The following is an 18,925-nucleotide window of genomic DNA, read 5'->3' on the forward strand; positions in this document are numbered from 1 at the left end:
CTTTCCAATCAGTCCCTCCTCAGAAGGGAATAGTTTCTTTACCGAAACTCCATGCTTGTCAATAACAAGGTCATTTCCTAAAAAACAAATTAAGGAAGATGCTTATCAAATTCTTTATGATTAAACTTTTTACATGGTATTTTTTTTTGCATATCTTGGTTTAAAATGGATGTCACAAGAAAACCGATTTAAGGATTTTGAATTATTCACTGGCAATTATTTTGACAAAATTGAACCAAATTGGCTGCTGAAAAAGAAGTATCATTTCACTTATAATAATGATTGAACCGAACAAACTGACATTCTTATCTTTTCCATATCTCGTAGCTAGTACTTCTTTAAAGAAACCCCCCCCAAGGGTGACTGGGGAATAGAAGTATGGTCACCATTGGTCTTCCTCCGACCGGCAGTAAAACCCGTGCTAAAGTGGGGCGTCCGTTTGGCTGTGCGGGATGTACAAATTTGCAGCCACGTCCGGTCAGAATGGGGACGTTAAATCCGATGCCTCGTGTAAAGAGAGTGCCACGCTCTTTGCACGTTAAGAACCCTTGCAACAACTCTTTGAGGGGTCCGTAGGTGACCTGTTGCAGGGCTAAATTTCTGTCCCTATCCAATATACCCTCATTTCCCGTGGCAGTCTAAATTTCTCCGACCTTAATCCCTTAATCTATTACAGAACCTACCTATTGTATTTATTGTGAACTTGTTCTCGTCCTGAATATGCATGAAATATTTGCCACTGGACGTTAAGCAACCAACAATCAATCAATCAATCTTTAAAGAAACTCTTAAGTACTGTTCCAGCTAAGAGTCAGGCAGAGCATGGTACATTGATATCACAAAATTGCATATTAAGTTTTCTTTTTATAACACCTTACCCATATTATTAATTTTCATTATTTAAATCTTTTTAATTTTTCACCGTTTCCATGGTAACGCAAGATAAGGTAATACTGCTTGAAAGGTCATTGAAAACATCAAAATTCACTAATTTGACTATATTTTTAATGCAAAATAATCACATCCAGTTAAGAAATGGCAAAAACAACTAAAGTATATGTTAAAAAGTTACATTTAAGAATGCATTTCTATACATGAACATCTCCTATCTTACTTTCTATGTTAACACTAATGTTTTCTGTTGAACATATAATCAGAGAAAGCGAAATTGTCCAAAAAGGCTGTTTTTTGACATTTTTGAACAATGGTTTAAAAAAAAAACACATTCACAGGAACATTTCATTTATTGATATTAAAAACAATGCTGTTTTTGAATATTTTGATGAAAAAAAAAAATCGTGTTTTTTTTATTTTTTGCCGGAAAAAAGTTTATCAAAATAACTTCAAATTTCACGGCACAACAAATTACCATTTTGACCCTTGAAATTGACAATTAAAAAAAATATTTACTTAAGTAAACTGAATCAAAACATTTGTCAATCAAATACTTCAGTTATCAATTCTGTTAATTGTTTTCAACTTTTGATGACCTTGACCTTAATATAATGACCTTCAACAAATTGCCTAACTGCTAAAATTTCAGAAAAAAATGGGATCATCGGAACCCTTTTTTGCTATTTTACAATACAATGCTTCATATAATGAAGACCAGCAAAATAACATGAACTTGGTTAGAATTATAAGTTAATGGCAACATAAACAATCAGTTGTCTACATGGGTGCGAGTATTTAAAAGATTAAAAACTAGAGGCCCACAGCCTAAATAGCTCAAACTGGAGGCAAAAAATTTCAAAAATCACTTTTTAAAAAATTCACATTTCATATGCCATAATCCAAAAGATAGTCAGATTGTTATGATATATTGAGGGTGTGTAGTTTTCATCCTTCTAATTTATTTAATCTAACTACACCTTGCATCAAGCTACAATATATATATGTATCTAAAGCTTTAGAGGAAAAGTAAAATTGGAAAAAAAATGCTCCGCTGGGCACAGCTTGATACTACTGCAAAGGTCGAACCCTGAACAGTTGGGGCAAGTGCCAAGTATGGACACAACATTCAAGCTTGATACAGCACTGAATTTGGATTGTGACTAAATATTTGACACAGCATAGGTTTCTGACACAGAATGAATGTGGTCTAAGAACTTTAAAAAATCTAATTTACCTATTCAAACAATATCATCATTATTTGCTTTTATATATAAATCAGAAATAACCAATTTAAAATGGAAAATTTTAAAGAATAAAAAAAGAAAAAAAAATCCCCCCTCCAAATTTTTTGAACCCCCTTATGATTCATCAACCCCAAACTCAATCCCAGCCTTCCCTTTGTGGTATGGTACCTTGCAGTACAATTTCAGAGAGATCCATACACTTGAACACAAGTTATTGTCTGGAAACTAGAAAAATGCTTGTTTTTTTTGGCCCCTAATTCCTAAACGTTTAGGGCAATTACCCACAAACTCAAACCCAGCTTTCCCTTTGTGATATGGAACCTTGTAGTACAATGTCAGAGAGATCCATATACTAATACACAAGTTATGTCTGGAAGTTACAAAAATGCTTATTTTTGACCCCTAATTCCTTAACTGTTGGTACCATAACCCCCAAAATCAATCCCAACCTTCCTTTGTGGTATTTAACCTTATGGTACAATTTCATAGAGATCTATTCACTTATATAAAGTTAGAGTGAGAAAACCAATGTGTCTATCACAGGTGGGGCATAAAACATGAATTTTATAGATGACCTTTCAATAAACTTTCTTACAAAACTTTATGTTCAGTCAACTGAGGTATGAGCAATGAAAGCCAAAGGATTGATATCCCTCACATTGAAATTTTGTCACAGTGAAATAAAATGTCTTCAAGATTTAGTTACAAACAGACAAACAGAGTGATTGACTATAAATTTAAGTTTTCATGGATTTCTTGATTCTCTAATTCATTCAGCACGGCCAATAAATCACTGTCACCAGCATCTAAATCACAGCTGTCTATACACATTATTGTCTTTCCTGCATTCATAGCAAGTCTTGAAAAAAATGATGCAATTTGGCTAGGTTGTAACCATTCATTGGGGGAAAACTTTCGACTTCCATTTTCTGACATGTTACGCATGTTCATAGCAACAGCGGCTGGATTTTCTTTCTTGCCACTAGCCTCTCCAATCTTAAATAATTCTGTAAGATATGATTTCACATTCTGTGAAAATCTGACATACTTTTTCTCTTTCTTTAATGCCCAACCCATTGCAGGTATATTGAAATTGTTGCTGCTAGAGGTTCCAGGATCAGATTCAATAGTGACATGAGTAGAAGCCTGAAGATTTTCACATTTTTCAGCCCATATCTTTTTAGCTCTGTCATAAGTTGAGTCATTTAATAGTTGTTTTGAGTGTTTTCCAATGAGAATATGATCTTGCATTTTTTCAAATGACTGATAAGCCTTGGTGCAGCCATACTCTGGGCAATAAAATACGTTGTCAACATTATTGCCTTCATGGTCTTGTAATGAAGTGTCCAATTCTTCTAAGACTGTAGTACAATTTGATGATTCAGGAATTTGTTGTTCTATGACTATTGATTGGTTTGATGATGAGGAACTTTGTTCATTTGCTAAGGCAGTTTGGTTGGATGATACATGTTGTTCATGAATTTCTGCTGATGTTCCTTGTTTTAGATTGATATGCCCTGATGACTCATGATCTTGAAAGTCATCACTGATGATCTGTAAACAAGTAGCTGGTTGTTCACCGCGAAACATTTGCTTTACCTTGTTGTTGTCGATAAAGCAACCATCTCCTATTCTGTATGCTTTCCATGTTTTTATTCCAGAACTTGTGTACTCTACATTCGTGATAAAGCTTACACCTTTCCAAGAATGTGTTTTAAGCTGATGCTTTGTTGTATCAACATCCACAACTGATGTATAAACTCCTTTAACTCCAGCTCCACTATCAATCGCTTCCTTCATCTGCATAGCTGTAGTGATGTTATGGCCTTCTGCAGAGAAAATTCTCATTTTTTGTCTCATATGGGCAATTTTAGCATCACAGTAGCTTTTGCCACTCTGGGCCTCACTATAATCATAACGTTTGATTTGTATCCCTAAAAAAATAAATAATGCTTTTGTTTTTTTCATATTTATAAAGATACAACCTACAAACATTGATGAGAGTAAACATATATATTGAAATAATTCTTATATGATTTGCATATTAAGGAATAAGATAATATGATTGGTCGAGAGGGCTTCTGGTAGTGTCTTTTGACCTTATTTCTTTTTTTTGGAGATAGATGACCCTGACAAACTTACTTTTTGTAACGAGTGTGAACAAGATCTTGGTGATACTAACACAAACTGGCTTGAAGTTAAAATATTTATTTTTTCCTCGCATTCATCTTTAAATGTTAGTGAATTGGTCCAGCAAATACACCAATTTTAAAATTCCTTTCAAAAGGTATATTATCCTACAGTACATTTCACTTGTTCCTTAATTTATCTTTATGTTGGAGATGGATTAAAATTTACAAATGTGGAGCAGGATATACATGTATAAAATTTAGAATGGAAATGGGGAATGTGTCAAGGAGACAACAACCCGACCATAGAGCAGACAACAGCTGAAGGCCACCAATAGGTCTTCAATGCAGCGAGAAACTCCCACACCAGGAGGCGTCCTTCAGCTGGCTCCTAAACAAATATGTATACTAGTTCAGTGATAATGGACGTCATACTAAACTCCATTATACACAGGAAACTAAAATTAAAAATGATACAAGACTAACAAAGGCCAGAGGCTCCTGACTTGGGACAGGCGCAAAAATGTGGCGGGGTTAAACATGTTTTTTGAGATCTCAACCCTCCCCCTATACCTCTAGCTTATGTAGAAAAAACAAACGCACAACAGTACGCAAAGTAAAACTCAGTATAAGAGAAGTCCGAGTCCGATGTCAGAATAGGAAACAAAAGAAAATGAACAAAATGACAATAATACATAAATAACAACAGACTACTAGCAGTTACTGACATTATGACAAGATTACGTCTTCATCATATGAATATCGGGCACAATCCCTCCTGTTAGGGGTTTAGTATTATACTGTCATAAAATATATGAGAAGAACATAACCCGTGTCATGCCAACAACTGGTTTTAGAATAAATGTGTTTAATTCAGATGCAAAGACCCTATAACATGTATAAGTGAATCAATATTAAAGCCAAAATATACAATCTTTAATGACCTGACAACAGTATCATAACTATATCCCTTCTTAATAAGTCTGTTTAAAGGTTTTGTTAGCTTTTGAGGTGAATACTGACATTTTTGTGCTTTGTAAAGAATATTACCATAAAAGATTGGATGTGAAATACCCGAACGTATAAGATGTCTGCATGTTGAGTTATATTTACGAATGATGTCCTTTATACCGATGATAAAATTTAGTAAATGTTTTGACTAGTTTATGATATCAAAAACCCTGGTGTAATAATTTTTCCCAGAAATTGCTCATTCTTGAATAAGCATTTGACAATGTTTGATACAAGTTTTATAAAAACCTAGCAATTATGGTATATGTAGGAGCCCTTACAAAGCAATTTATGTCATTAACATTTCCAAGGGACATAACTCACTGTTATTTCTATGCCCTCCCCCTCCTATTATGTTGAGCATGGTACCAAAACAAAATCCTAAAAAACTCCATATTTGTATTTCGGTGAAAGTAATATAATGTTACCTGTTCTTTCTGACAAACTTGGTATTGCTAGCCACAGCTGACCACAATGGTAACAACCAGCGTTGTCAGATCTAAGGTATGCCTCTGTGATTTGTGGTAACTGTTTCTTAATAGAAGATAGTGTGTGCTCCAACAGGGATAAAACAGCGAAGAAGTCCTGCTTCACATGGTCCATTAAATGAGTAAAGGTCTTGTGCTAAAATAAAAATCAGTTCTTATTGTATACCGTCAAAGTATGGATGGTGTTTAATATGACTTTCTACAAATAAATAAAACTAAAACACACCTGCGAAATAGCTGTCATTTAGACCGTGGTTAAAAGTATGTAAAACTTCTGTAGGCTGACATTACAATTTTTTTCTTTCATCCTCCTTTTTCCAAAATCCGTAATTTTTTGTTTTCTATTATTCAATTCTTCTGTTACTATGAACTATTGAAATGAAAATTCTTACACATGAATTACCTACTACTCTCAAAATTTGCACATTCTATTAAAGATCTAGACCGATTGTTTTCAGGTATTACAAAATCCAAGATGGAGGAAGACACCCTATCTACCTTAATATAAATAAAATTGAGAATGGAAATGGGGAATGGATTTATTTATCTATTGGTCACCAATGCCAATATTTTAGGAATCCAGAGTACTCAAGGGAAATTGCAGACCTAACCATGCTTGATAATGAAGTACCTGACAAACTTATTGAATTTTCAAATATCATTCTTATCAAGTTTGGTTCAGATTGGTGAAAGCATACATGTGTACTTAAAAAATGTTCCCATAGGGTTTGTTGGTTCCCTAACTATGTTCCATGCAGCCATCATGTTACTGTCCAATCATTTCGGAAAAAAATGTTTGTTTAGGTGTAATACCACCAAATCATAGTACGTCACATCCGGTTGCATACGAAAATAGGTCGAAAAAAATATTCCCTTGAATTTGACAGTCCTAGGTAATTGATCCTACATTTCATTGCAGTAAAACATTTCTGGGTCTTAAACATATATCTTGGGTATTTCAAAGCACCATTATTTTTTTTATTTGGGGTTTCTATAGAATATTTTGGAAACTTGAGGTTACATGGTTACTAAAGCTTGTACACAGGTTTAAAAAGGGGGAAAATTTGATTGGTTAACTTCCAGTGATGGTTATTTTCTGATATGCAATGAAATGTTATGTGAAATTTTTTCTATAGTACTGGACATGATAAAACTTTATTCATGCCAAGTATTTCTTTATTTGAAAAAAAGATACATTATGCACAATTTTTTGAAAAGTGCAAATTTAACAAAGACTAATAGGGGAAAATCAATGGTGGTATTACACCTTTAAGGAATAGTGGTGGCCAAGCTTGGTGAATTATTTCCATGAAATTCAGTAACAATTGTTTTTTTAAAGATTTTTAATTTTTTTGCATTACTTGTAGTTTTTCCTAATCAATGTGCCACTTTTAGCTGTTGGGTCAATAATAATTTTTGTAATGTAATGTTTTTGTTTACAGAGTTTTTAAAGATTTTTGTTGCATATATATTTCAAATTTTCAGTAATAATGGCTGCCATGTTTGATGACATTTAGTTTCATTATAATGGTAAATAGGATTATCATTTAAATAATATTACTCTTACCTTTAAACTGTTGTCTTCATCTTTAAAAATGGCAACACACACATGCCAGTGCATCCCTTTTTGACCAAAGAAATCTTTCATTCTTTCCCTAAACATCTGTGGAAGGTATTTCATTGCCCAATCCATGATAATAATTACTTCATTGCCTTGTATGCTGTTCAGAAGATCAAACCTGGCATCATCTTGGTTGATTGTTCTCAAGATGTGAGATCTCCAGTCCTCAATCTGCCTTGTTGATATTTCCAGGTCTTGGAGGAAAGCTTCTTGATCCTCTGGACAGCTGGATAAAATGGCCAACCGAACTTCTTCAACAATATCTCCAAGCAGCAGACATCTGTCGCATGCCTTTTGATGCAAATGTTCACATCCAACACTAAGGGCACCAACTTTTGGATCACTTAATGAATACTGCAGGCAATGGAAGGCACATTCATCTTCTCTTCTTATATGCAGTTTGTAATCTGTTTTTAAGTACAGTCGGCTATTTAAAAGTCTGCTCTTAACTGTACTCTTCCAGTCCTCTGTTTTGTTCAGCTTGGAAATTAAGGACAAAATGTTGTCAAATGCTGTGGTGCCATCTACAGCAATGTTGTCTAAACCCTTAAGGCACTTCCTTTTGGATGCTTCACATGCATTCAAAACTTGATACAGTGTTGAGTCACTTAGAGGATTGAAATCATTGTCGGCACAGTAGAGTTTATACAGTTTAATCAAGTTTGAATGGATGACTGTTCTAACAACATCTGGGATAACAAGAATATCTCCAGAGTCTAATTTTAGGTCATGGGTAGTGTAAGATGATATTTGGTTGAAAGATGGGTCACTGAAGAATTCTACAGCATGCTGTAACATGGCATAGTTTATTCTCTGTCTATGTTGTTGTGTCTTTGAAGATTGTATACATGAGCCAGGACCATTAACAAATGCATGTTTTCTGGCTTTATCTATTTGATATTTTGTGATCTCAGGAATCCATGTCAACAAATCAGTCTTTGAAAACTGGTTCACAACAAGAGACAAAAGTTGACACTTTACATCTGCATCCTTTATACTTTTGCACATCTGGGAAACAACATGAAGAAGGTCATCATCACCTTTCGTTACTGGAACCTGATCAGAAATTCTCCTTAGTTTAGTTCCTTGTTTAGGTGCAATAGCATTATATAGAGCTTCAGATGTTTCCTCAGCCTTTCTTTTGTAGTATCGGATGGTTCTGTCTTTTGCTTCATCTATATTTGTGTTCAGCTTTGATCTGAGTGGACTGATACAACCTTGACCTAGAACATAAATAGCCTTGTTGATATCAGCAATTTGGATTTCTTTAAGAGGCAATGCTTCGTCCCCTTGGCTCCAACTTGAATCTTGACTGCTGCACACTGTACTAACTTGCCCCTCACTGTCTTGTGAATATGTGTATAAATTCTATAAATAGAAAATCATGCAGGTAACAATTGTCATTCAAAAAGACCTAAACAATATCATATGTAAGGATGTTCAACAATTTCTTAATATACATGGTTAGAATTCAGCATATCAAATTAAAGACTAACATTAATTATATTTTTGATGTCAGAAATCAAACAAAGTTTATCTTTTAAAAAAAAAAAAAGTGTAATTTTGGACCCTTTTAACTTCAATGTTGACTAATTTGACAACAGGGCCCAAAACCCAAACACAGTTAGATTCAGCATATCAAAGAACCACAATAATTGAATTTTTGTTGAAATCAAACAAAGTTTTATTTTGGACCCCGATTTGGACCCACTTGAAAACTGGGCCCATAATAAAAAATTTAAATACATGTTTAGATTCAGCATATCAAAGAACCCAAAGAATTAAATTTTTGTTAAAATCAAACTAAGTTTAATTTTGTACCCTTTGGATCTAAATGAAAACCAATTTGAAAACGGGACCAAAAATTAAAAATCTAAATACATGAATAGATTCGTCATATCAAAGAACCCCAATAATTCAATTTTTGTTGATATCACAAAAAGTTTAATTTTGGACCCAAATTTGGACCAACTTGAAAACTGGGCCCATAATCAAAAATCTAAATACATGTATAGATTCAGCATATCAAAGAACCCCAAGAAATCAAGAATATTTTTTGTTAAAATCAAACTAAGTTTAATTTTGGACCTTTTGGACCTTAATGTATCCCAGTTTGAAAACAGGACCAAATATCAAAAATCTAAATACACGGATAGATTCGTATATCAAAGAACGCTAATAATTCAATTTTTAATGAAATCAAACAAATTTTAGTTTTGGACCCTTTGGATCTCAATGTGGACCAATTTAAAAACAGGGCCCAAAATCCAAAAACGTTATACACGGTTAGATTCAGCATATTAAAGAACCCCAAAAATTCAAGAATAAAACCCCATTGAAATTGGTCAAGAAATAAACAATTTATACAAATATTGTTTTTGGCCCCTAATTCCTAAACAGAAAAAGCCATAACCCCCAAAATCGATCCCAACCTTCCTTTTTTGGTATGGAACCTTATGGTACAAATTCAGAAAAATCCATACATTTACACACAAGTTATTGTCTGGAAACTAGAATAAACAGCTTCGCTGAGCGCAGCTGGATACGCCCCGCAGAGGTCCAACCCTGAACAGTTGGGGCAAAAATGGACATAATATTCAAGCATGATACAGGTCTGAATTTGGATTGTAATTAGATATTTGACATATTATAGGTTTCTGAATAAATGTAGTCGAAGAACTTGAAATTGGTAATCATGGTTATATGAATTGAATTTATATTCAATTAAAGATTTCTTGCTGTTGTGCAAAACACTGTACTGTTGCGCAATGCTTAGTAAATCTCATTTTAATCTGTTGTCAGACTATAAACAAATAAAATCCTATAACTCGGAAACCTGAATTCAAAAATTTATAAATATCAAAAGGGAGCTTACAAAAATAGATATAAAAAATTTACCAAAGTTTCATAACTTTTGAGTTATTGTCCGAAAACTGGAAAATCCCCATTTTTGTAATGAATAAAGCCCCATAAATCGGAAACGTATAGTCTAAAATTTATAAAAATCAAAAGGGAGTTCATTATATTACATTTGTACTTTTTTATACAATGTTGTAAGATGTTTGTCAAAGCTTATGCTGCATGTACATGTATTTATTATAGTATTGTGATAACCATAGTTTCGCAATAAAAGTTGTGTTTGGTGCTGCCCTACATGACAGGTACCATACATGCAACAAGTAATGCTGACTAGTCAGGAGCATCTGGTCTTACTTTTTGTTTTATATGAGAGGTCATATTGTTCATGTTGTTATAGAGCTTTTTATGCCCACGCCGTAGCGGTGGGGGCATTAAGTTTTACCCTTGTCCGTCTGTACGTACGTACGTACGTCCCAAAATTGGTTTCCGTTCTCTTACTTAAGTTTGCCTCAACCAAATGTAATGAAACTTATACACAATGCTTATTACCACAAAACACAGATCAAGTTTGATTTTTGGTGGTGTCACTTTAACCGTTCTAGAGTTATGCCCCTTAAAAATGGAAAAATTGCAAAATACGTTCTCTAACTTAAGTTTGCCTCTAACAAATGTTATGAAACTTATACACAATACTTATTACCACAAAACACAGATCAAGTTTGAATTTTGGTGGCGTCACTTTAACCGTTCTAGAGTTATGCCCCTTTATAAATGGAAAAAATGCAAAATTTTTAGTTTCCGTTCTCTAACTTAAGTTTGCCTCAACCAAATGTTATGAAACTTATACACAATACTTATTACCACAAAACACAGATCAAGTTTGAATTTTGGTGGCGTCACTTTAACTGTTCTAGAGTTATGCCCCTTTATAAATGGGAACATTGCAAAATTTTTATTTTCTTCTAAATATCAAGTAATTTTTAAAATTGGAGTTATCTTCCTTTGTCCATGATTATAGTTGAATCAACTACAATCAATGCTTTATACAATGCAATGTTTAATTTTGACTTCCACAGATAAAACACAGATCAAGTTGAATTTGGGTAGTGTCACTTTAACCATTATTATGTTATGCCCCTTTATAAATCAAAAGATTGCAAAATTTTTAGTTTCCATTCTATAACTTAAGTTTGCCCCAACCAAACATTATGAAACCTATACACAATATTCATTACCACAAAACTAAGATCAAGTACAAATTTTTTGTTTCCGTTTTCTAACTTTAGTTTGCCTCAACCTGAAACTTATACACAATGCTTATTACTACATAATACAGATTAAGTACGAAATTCGGTGGCGACACTTTTACCATTTTTGAGTTATGTCCCTTTATAAACATAAAAAATTGCTGAATTTTTCATTTCCGTTCTCTAACTTTAGCTTGTCTCAACCAAATATTATAAAACTTATACACAACCGTTCTAGAGTTATGCGTGTTTACAAATAGAAAAATTGCTGAATTTTTAGTTTCTGTTCTCTACTTAAGTTAGCCTCAACCAAATGTTATGAGACTTACACACAATGCTTATTACCACAAAATTCAGATCAAGTTCAAATTTGGGTAGCGTCTTTTTACCGTTCTTCAGTTATGTCCCTTTATAACTATATGATATTCAAGCGGAGGCATCATCTGTGTCCACATGTGGACACTATCCACATTTTTTTTTTTTAAATAATTGAAATAGTATTTTTTTATCTTGTGTTCAACTGTTGAATGCTGCTTCTCATGTGGGTTCTTTCTGTTTGTCTTGGACCAAATAACACATCGTTTGTAAGAGAGATTTTTTTTTTATAAATTTAAGCGAGAATTATTTCAAGATATACAGATAAATAAGCGCATTCATTTTCTAATGTTATATGTCTGATAATATTAATTTCCATGAATATGAAGTTATCTGGATGGATACAATTCTTCTGCAAGAAGTTTTCAACCTTTTTTATTTGGTTATATTGTTCTTAAATGTGTTATGATTACAGTGACTAACTTACCTTATCAAGGGTAGATGAATTTGTCTTTCTCGTGCGAAGTGTATAGTTACAATGCTCATCTTCATCATCTGTTGTAGCCACTAATTTTGACTACAATATAGAGAAAGCAAGTTTGTTGACTTAAATTTGACTTTTGTAACAACAATATATTTCTCTTATACAAATCTACTCCTACATGTCCTAAAAAACAAGAGTGCAACTGCTAAAATTTCTCACCTGTTTCATTCCTTACATATACTAAAATAAAATGCTCCGCTGGGCGCAGCTTGATACGACCGCAGAGGTCGAACCCTAAACAGTTGGGGCAAGTATGGACACAACATTCAAGCTTGATACAGCACTGAATTTGGATTGTGATTAAATATTTGACACAGCATAGGTTTCTGACACAGAATGAATGTGGTCTAAGAACTTAAACATTTTTAATTTACCTATTCAAACCATATCATTATTATTTTGCTTTTATTTATAAATCAGAAATAACCAATTTAAAATGGAAAATTTTTATAGAAAAAAAAGGAAAAAAAATCCCCCCTCAATTTTTTTGAACCCCCTTATGATTCATCCCCCCAAAACTCAAACCCAACCTTCCCTTTGGGTAATGGTACCTTGCAGTACAATTTCAGAGAGATCCGTACACTTGAACACAATTTATTGTCTGGAAACTAGAAAAATGCTTGTTTTTTGGCCCCAAATTCCAAAACGTTTAGGGCAATTACCCCCAAACTCAATTCCAGTTTTCACTTTGTGATATGGAACCTTGTAGTACAATTTCAGAAAGATCCATACACTTACACACAAGTAATTTTCATAAAACTAGAAAAATGCTTGTTTGTTGCCCCCTTTTTGGCCCCTAATTCCTAAAATGTGGAGGTATGGTACCTTGCAGTACAATTTCAGAGAGATCCATACACTTGAACACAATTTATTGTCTGGAAACTAGAAAAATGTTTGTTTTTTGGCCCCAAATTCCTAAACGTTTAGGGCAATTACCCCCAAAATCAATCCCAGCATTCCCTTTGTGATATGGAACCTTGTGGTACAATGTCAGAGAGATCCATGTACTAACACACAAGTTATGTCTGGAAGTTACAAAAATGCTTATTTTTGGCCCTTAATTCCTTAACTGTTGGTACCATAACTCCCAAAATCAATCCCAACCTTCCTTTTGTGGTATTTAACCTTATGGTAAAATTTCATAGAGATTCATTCACTTAAACTAAAGTTAGAGTGCGAAAACCAATGTGTCTTAGGACGACGACGCCGACGCCATACCAATATACGACCGCAAAATTTTTGTGCGGTCGTATAAAAACTAAAACTTAGCATTGGAAAACAAACAAAAAAATGAGGTCACAATCATATAGACTGATAAGCACACTGAAGGAATAACAGTACTGTAGTTGAAGAGTTGCCACGGTCAATTGTCGATTTGACTGTCACAAATGCAGTTTTACTGGCGACGCTTATATTAATACATGTCTGAATTTGGATTGTAATTAAATATTTTACAATAATAGGTTTCTGACACAGATTAACTGTAATCAAAGAACTTAGAATTGGTTATATGATTTGAATTTATATTTATATATTCAATTTTTTGCTTTTGTGCAATACACTATGCTGTTGCGAATTGAACCCCCCCCCCCTTTTTTTTTGCTTTTAAGCAATACACTATGCTGTTGCGTATTGACCCCCCTCCTCTCCAAAAAAATAAATTTGTTACCCCCTCCCCCTCACCCTTTATTTTGCCAACAAGAAAAAAATATTGGAAGAAATTTTATTTGTTAATTTCTGAAATCTGAATTGAGAAAAAAAATTGCCCCCTCCCCTCTTCCAAAAAAAAAATTCTTTCCCTCATGATATGTTTGTTTTCAATTTATGAGTTTGAATATTCCTTTTGTATATATTTTTCACCAACCTTTTATAACTGCATACACATGTAACATCATTTGGCTCTTATTTAATTGTAAAAATTATCTACCCTGTTTCCCCTCACCCACCTGCTTACTACTTCATCATACTGAACAATATACATGATATATGTATGTGTGCCACACTAAAATATACTTACAAATTTATTAACATTAGGTTTGTCTTCATTTGGATCATCAATCTCTATATCCATGCAATTGCCATTGATATCCTACATAAAAAATACAATGCTTATCATTGATTATATTTAATTTTTGATTGATACAATTTACAAAGTGAAGACAATAAATCATATGAAAAAAAGCAATCAATTCTTACTAACATTTAATATTATGGCATATTATATTTTACTGCAAATTTCAAGGTGCAGATGTTGGTATTCTATCATGTCTATTGTATACTATGTCATAAACAATATGCCGGCATACATCTGCATCTTTTTATTGTATTTCATATACATACATGTACATACAAAAACTAATGAGATATGGTATACAGGTACATGTAATTGGTTAATGAGACAAATATCAAACAAAGTTTAAATGAATTGGATAAAAACAATTACAGGCTGAGGCAACTGTACGGCCTTCAACCAACCCCATATCATATAGTCTGTTATGAAAGGCCCTGACATAAAAATTATGAAACTATTCAATTGAGAAGACTAACTGCCTAGTTTATCATGTTTGTATATAGCATGTATAGGTAGCAAAAATAAAATGACAGACCTGAAGCTACTTAATTTTCTGATTGAGAGTATTGTCATTAAAAACATCTTTTTTTTTTTAATTCTCCCTCACATGATTCAATAAATCCCAACTTCCTTTTGTGGTATTCAACCTTCTAAAAAAATTTCATAGAGATCCATTCACTTAAACTAAAGTTATTGTCCGGAAACCAATATGTCTTCGGACGACGACATCATACCATTATACGATCCCAAAAATTTTTTTGCGGTTGTATAAAAATAAATGATAAATTCAATGCAATTTTAATGGTGGTTCCTTTAGCAATTTATTTACATAGATCAGAATTATCATCCACCTCACATGAAGTGTAGAAAAAGAATCATAACCCTCCGGTAGTGGAGATACTGTATAAGAAAACCCAAACCGTTTGCAGTTATACCTACATTTTGTTTTCTATTGGTATATGTAATAAAACTATGTTACCTTTTTTTCTGTACATGATGTATATGCTTTCAAGTATTCTCCATTACATTTTCTGCATATTCCTTGAAAGAAAAAGAAAAAAGAATGCATAAAATTCATATAAAGAATATATATTTATGTCTATGTCATAATGGATTATATATCATGTATATTCAGCTTAAATATGGGGACAAAATCAATTTTGATAGGAAGCATTTAAGTTGGGGGAGGGGGGTTCCATTATGTAGCTTATAATAATAAATACTTTATTTAAAAAATCATGTACTGTCTAAGTCAAATTAAATTATTTAATTGGTATAAAATCCCAAAACCAAGACATTTGCAAGAGAAGCATAAACAATATTTACAAACATATAAAACTTAAAGATTTAAGAAACATTCATATTATATAAGTATATATTTAGATGTATTTTGGATATTTAGAGGAGGTGATACATTCTGAACTTTTGAAAATTTGAAAGTAAATGATAAACTTCATCATGTTTATGCATAAACTTTTACAAGTATCAATCAAAAGTGAAAACATTAACTTGCTATGTCCCCCTTTCAAAATACTTGATCCTCACCTATAAAAAAAAAACTGTGGTTATATAATGTAAAACTTATTTTTTGGGGGTTCAGGTTTGTGGTGGAAAAAGGGGGAGGGTATCTGTATCTGTATTGGTATGTGTAGAATCCTGTTATGGGCTTATGGCTTTTATACAAAGTGGAGAAGAGCCCCATTGTTATGGGTGTTCTTGTAGGGCAGTCTTAAATGCCTCTACAGAACCTGCATGCACAACTTTATCATATGACATGGCAGATTTCAAAAATAAAGTTCATGTAGGGGCATATGTTAATACAAAAAAAATGAGAATGTTAAGGTACATGTATGGGTAATTTGTCAATATAAAAATGTGCACTTTGTTTTAAAATACACATATATGTATATTATCAGTTACTTAGGGAGAAGTGTCCTTGAAAATGTCAACATACTGAACCTGTTTTAAAGATTTCAAACGTTTGTTACCAAACAAACTCAATGCATCAGTTATGAACAAACATGTATATATTTGACAATATAATTAATGAATTGGAATACAAACAAAATAAAGTACATTGTACTTACCAGAGCCAATGGGCACAAATACACCAAAGTCGGCTAACATTCGTCTGCTCATGGCCGTTGTAAAGCTCCGATAAGGCTTGGCCTTTCCCTCATGAATTGGATATTGGCACAAAGCCTTTTGTCTCCAGTTTATTCCAAGGAAATCTCTATGATATGGACAAACACTGAAGTCACTCTCAACAGTGAACAAACCCACTCTTTTTGAAATAAGTTCCCCCTCGTATGTGACGTCTGCTACTCCTGTTACACCTGCATTCAATCCAACTTTCAACAAATGAGCTTGGATATTCCTCTGGCAGTCCTTTAATCTTGATAAAGTTGTATGTGAAGGGTGCAGTGATGATATTCCACACTTTGTTGAGGCAAAAAATCCAATTGAGCAGGAGCCCATGGGGGCTGCCATTGTTGAAATCTATTGCATTGTGGGTAATGGGAGATAACTCTAACCTATTTTTAGCATTGTCCAGTCTTTTTGTAAGGACAATATGTGTACTAATGAGACAAAAACACACAGAAACAATTATTGTTTTAATAAAATATGACACTTTATTTTCTTAATTTGTAAAGATATTAAGGTTTCCCATTTGTTTTTTCAAGTATTTTTTCAATGAAAAATATATATTTCAGTACTTTTATAGTACATTATTAAAGGCATTAGGGCACAATCTGACATGCTAAAATAGACAAATTATAATATATACCACTTTTTTAACTATGTCAGCTGAAAGTGGTTGAGAATAACTGTTTATATACAAATAATGCATCAGATTGACCAAATTCATGTTCCTAACATTATTTGGTATCTGCCTGATTCTTAGGCGGACTACTACTTAATAACCATCATCAGACACGCTTCAAGCCAAAATTTTGGGAGCAAATGATGAACATGAAAACCAAGCCAAAATTTTGGGAGCAAATGATGAACATTTTCCGACATGAAATGTTCACATAATTGCAAAATAACTAAAAAGTAAAGCTTAAATAAACGTCTTCAAAATTGGTTAATTGCTACAATAATGTAAAGTATGTTCCCTATTAGAATTTTTGAAACAAGCATAATAAGCAATGCTCAACTTATAGCAATGAGTATAAGGTATAGACAAAGTAAAAACGTCTAATTATAATTTTAAATCACATTGCATTCCTCTGGCTAAAATAAAGACTTTGCACTGCAGACTTTTTTTGGTGGAGAAGCTTTCTTCTTGAAAAAAGAAGCCCATCTTTCCCACATAGCAGGCCAACAGCATGAAAAAAAAACCAATTCCCGTCATATGGTACATTCTGTAAAACATTGAATCCTTATGTGTTCCCGGCATCTTTAAGCTTCTTATTTTTCATCTGTCGGGATTCATTTTCTAATGTTTGTGTCACTATTGATCGCTGAATGGATTCATCAAGTTCCATTATTTATAATAAGCGTTAACTACACATTTACTTTTTGAAATTTTTTACGGTTTAAACATGCCCGCCATGTTTACTTTTTGAATAATTAATTTAAAAAAGGTACTAGTACAAGCTACGAATAACGGAATGTTAAATGTAATGTTTAGGGAAATAAAACTACATGTAATATATTTAATAAAGGGAATATGGGCATAAGTTTTTATTAAATGAAATTATACAGCGGTTGGTTTACTAGTCGTCTTGTTTAATAAGTAGGTGTTGGTATAATCATACTATCCAAGTTCATAAACACCCCCTATTTTCTTCTACTTCTTTTTCTACAGTAATTGTTACCTGCCTTGATTTATAACTTGTATCATTGTGTTCTAGATGATATATATATATATATGTTATCTCAGTACCCCGGTGACACAAATTCTAATTAGTATTTCAATTAATTATAATCATTAACATTCTTGTAATTTTGCACTTCATAAAAGTGTGTATAACCGTAGTCAAACTATTTTGAAACGCCCCATTTATTGTCAAGAGGCATTCAGGGATGTCGCTACCGAAACACCCATATGGCAAAATTTGGGGTACTTTGCTATTTTGCATATCGGCCATTTTGCCTTATCGTGACGGCAGCCATTACAATAGGATTATATATGTCCCTTATATAGAAATGCCAATATGCCAATTCCTAAACTGTATCAACAATTTGTCCGCATATATGTGAATTGAACATGTTTTATGGTTCTGATTGTGTACAAATGTACGTCTACTTTGAAAATTTTCGGCCTTTTCAGTTTGAAAATCGGAAGCGTAACTGTAGAATGATTGCTATATTAAAAATCGTATAAAATCGTACAAAATGCAACGTTTAAAAACAGAAATCAAGATACAAGAAGATATTGTTCATGATTTGTCCACATATAGGGAAACACCTTGTATGTTGAATTTTAAAGTTAACTAACATTACACTTCCCTGCTTTCTTAAGTTTTTGGCTAAATCCTTATAAAAATATAATG

General features: G+C 32.9%; 2 protein-coding genes across 2 annotated transcripts; both read right to left on the bottom strand.

The window, feature by feature from the left end:
• Nucleotides 1–988: 988 nt before the first annotated feature.
• On the bottom strand, nucleotides 989–8,888 carry LOC127732770 (uncharacterized). Its single transcript, XM_052241955.1, has 3 exons — nucleotides 7,334–8,888; nucleotides 5,707–5,902; nucleotides 989–4,072 (listed from the first exon to the last, which is right to left on the bottom strand). The coding sequence occupies exons 1-3, from the start codon at nucleotides 8,393–8,395 to the stop codon at nucleotides 2,868–2,870; spliced, it is 2,463 nt and encodes an 820-aa protein (XP_052097915.1). The 5' UTR covers nucleotides 8,396–8,888; the 3' UTR covers nucleotides 989–2,867.
• On the bottom strand, nucleotides 8,575–17,340 carry LOC127732754 (uncharacterized). Its single transcript, XM_052241946.1, has 5 exons — nucleotides 16,511–17,340; nucleotides 15,403–15,464; nucleotides 14,370–14,441; nucleotides 12,296–12,385; nucleotides 8,575–8,610 (listed from the first exon to the last, which is right to left on the bottom strand). Exons 1-5 carry the CDS (start codon nucleotides 16,911–16,913, stop codon nucleotides 8,575–8,577), a joined length of 663 nt encoding a protein of 220 aa, XP_052097906.1. The 5' UTR covers nucleotides 16,914–17,340.
• Between the last annotated feature and the right edge of the window lie 1,585 nt (nucleotides 17,341–18,925).

Source organism: Mytilus californianus, unplaced genomic scaffold, assembly GCF_021869535.1.
Source record: "Mytilus californianus isolate M0D057914Y unplaced genomic scaffold, xbMytCali1.0.p SCAF_27, whole genome shotgun sequence".
NCBI lineage: Eukaryota > Metazoa > Mollusca > Bivalvia > Mytilida > Mytilidae > Mytilus > Mytilus californianus.

Coding starts and splice junctions, on each gene's coding strand:
- LOC127732770 (XM_052241955.1), bottom strand. CDS start 8,395: ATGTGCAAAAGTATAAAGGATGCAGATGTAAAGTGTCAACTTTTGTCT. Junction 5,903..7,333: donor ATGAAGACAACAGTTTAAAG/GTAAGAGTAATA, acceptor TTTTTATTTTAG/CACAAGACCTTTACTCATTT. Junction 4,073..5,706: donor AAGTTTGTCAGAAAGAACAG/GTAACATTATAT, acceptor TTATTTTTTTAG/GGATACAAATCAAACGTTAT.
- LOC127732754 (XM_052241946.1), bottom strand. CDS start 16,913: ATGGCAGCCCCCATGGGCTCCTGCTCAATTGGATTTTTTGCCTCAACA. Junction 14,442..15,402: donor CATCATGTACAGAAAAAAAG/GTAACATAGTTT, acceptor TTTTTTATGTAG/GATATCAATGGCAATTGCAT. Junction 12,386..14,369: donor AACCTAATGTTAATAAATTT/GTAAGTATATTT, acceptor TCTATATTGTAG/TCAAAATTAGTGGCTACAAC.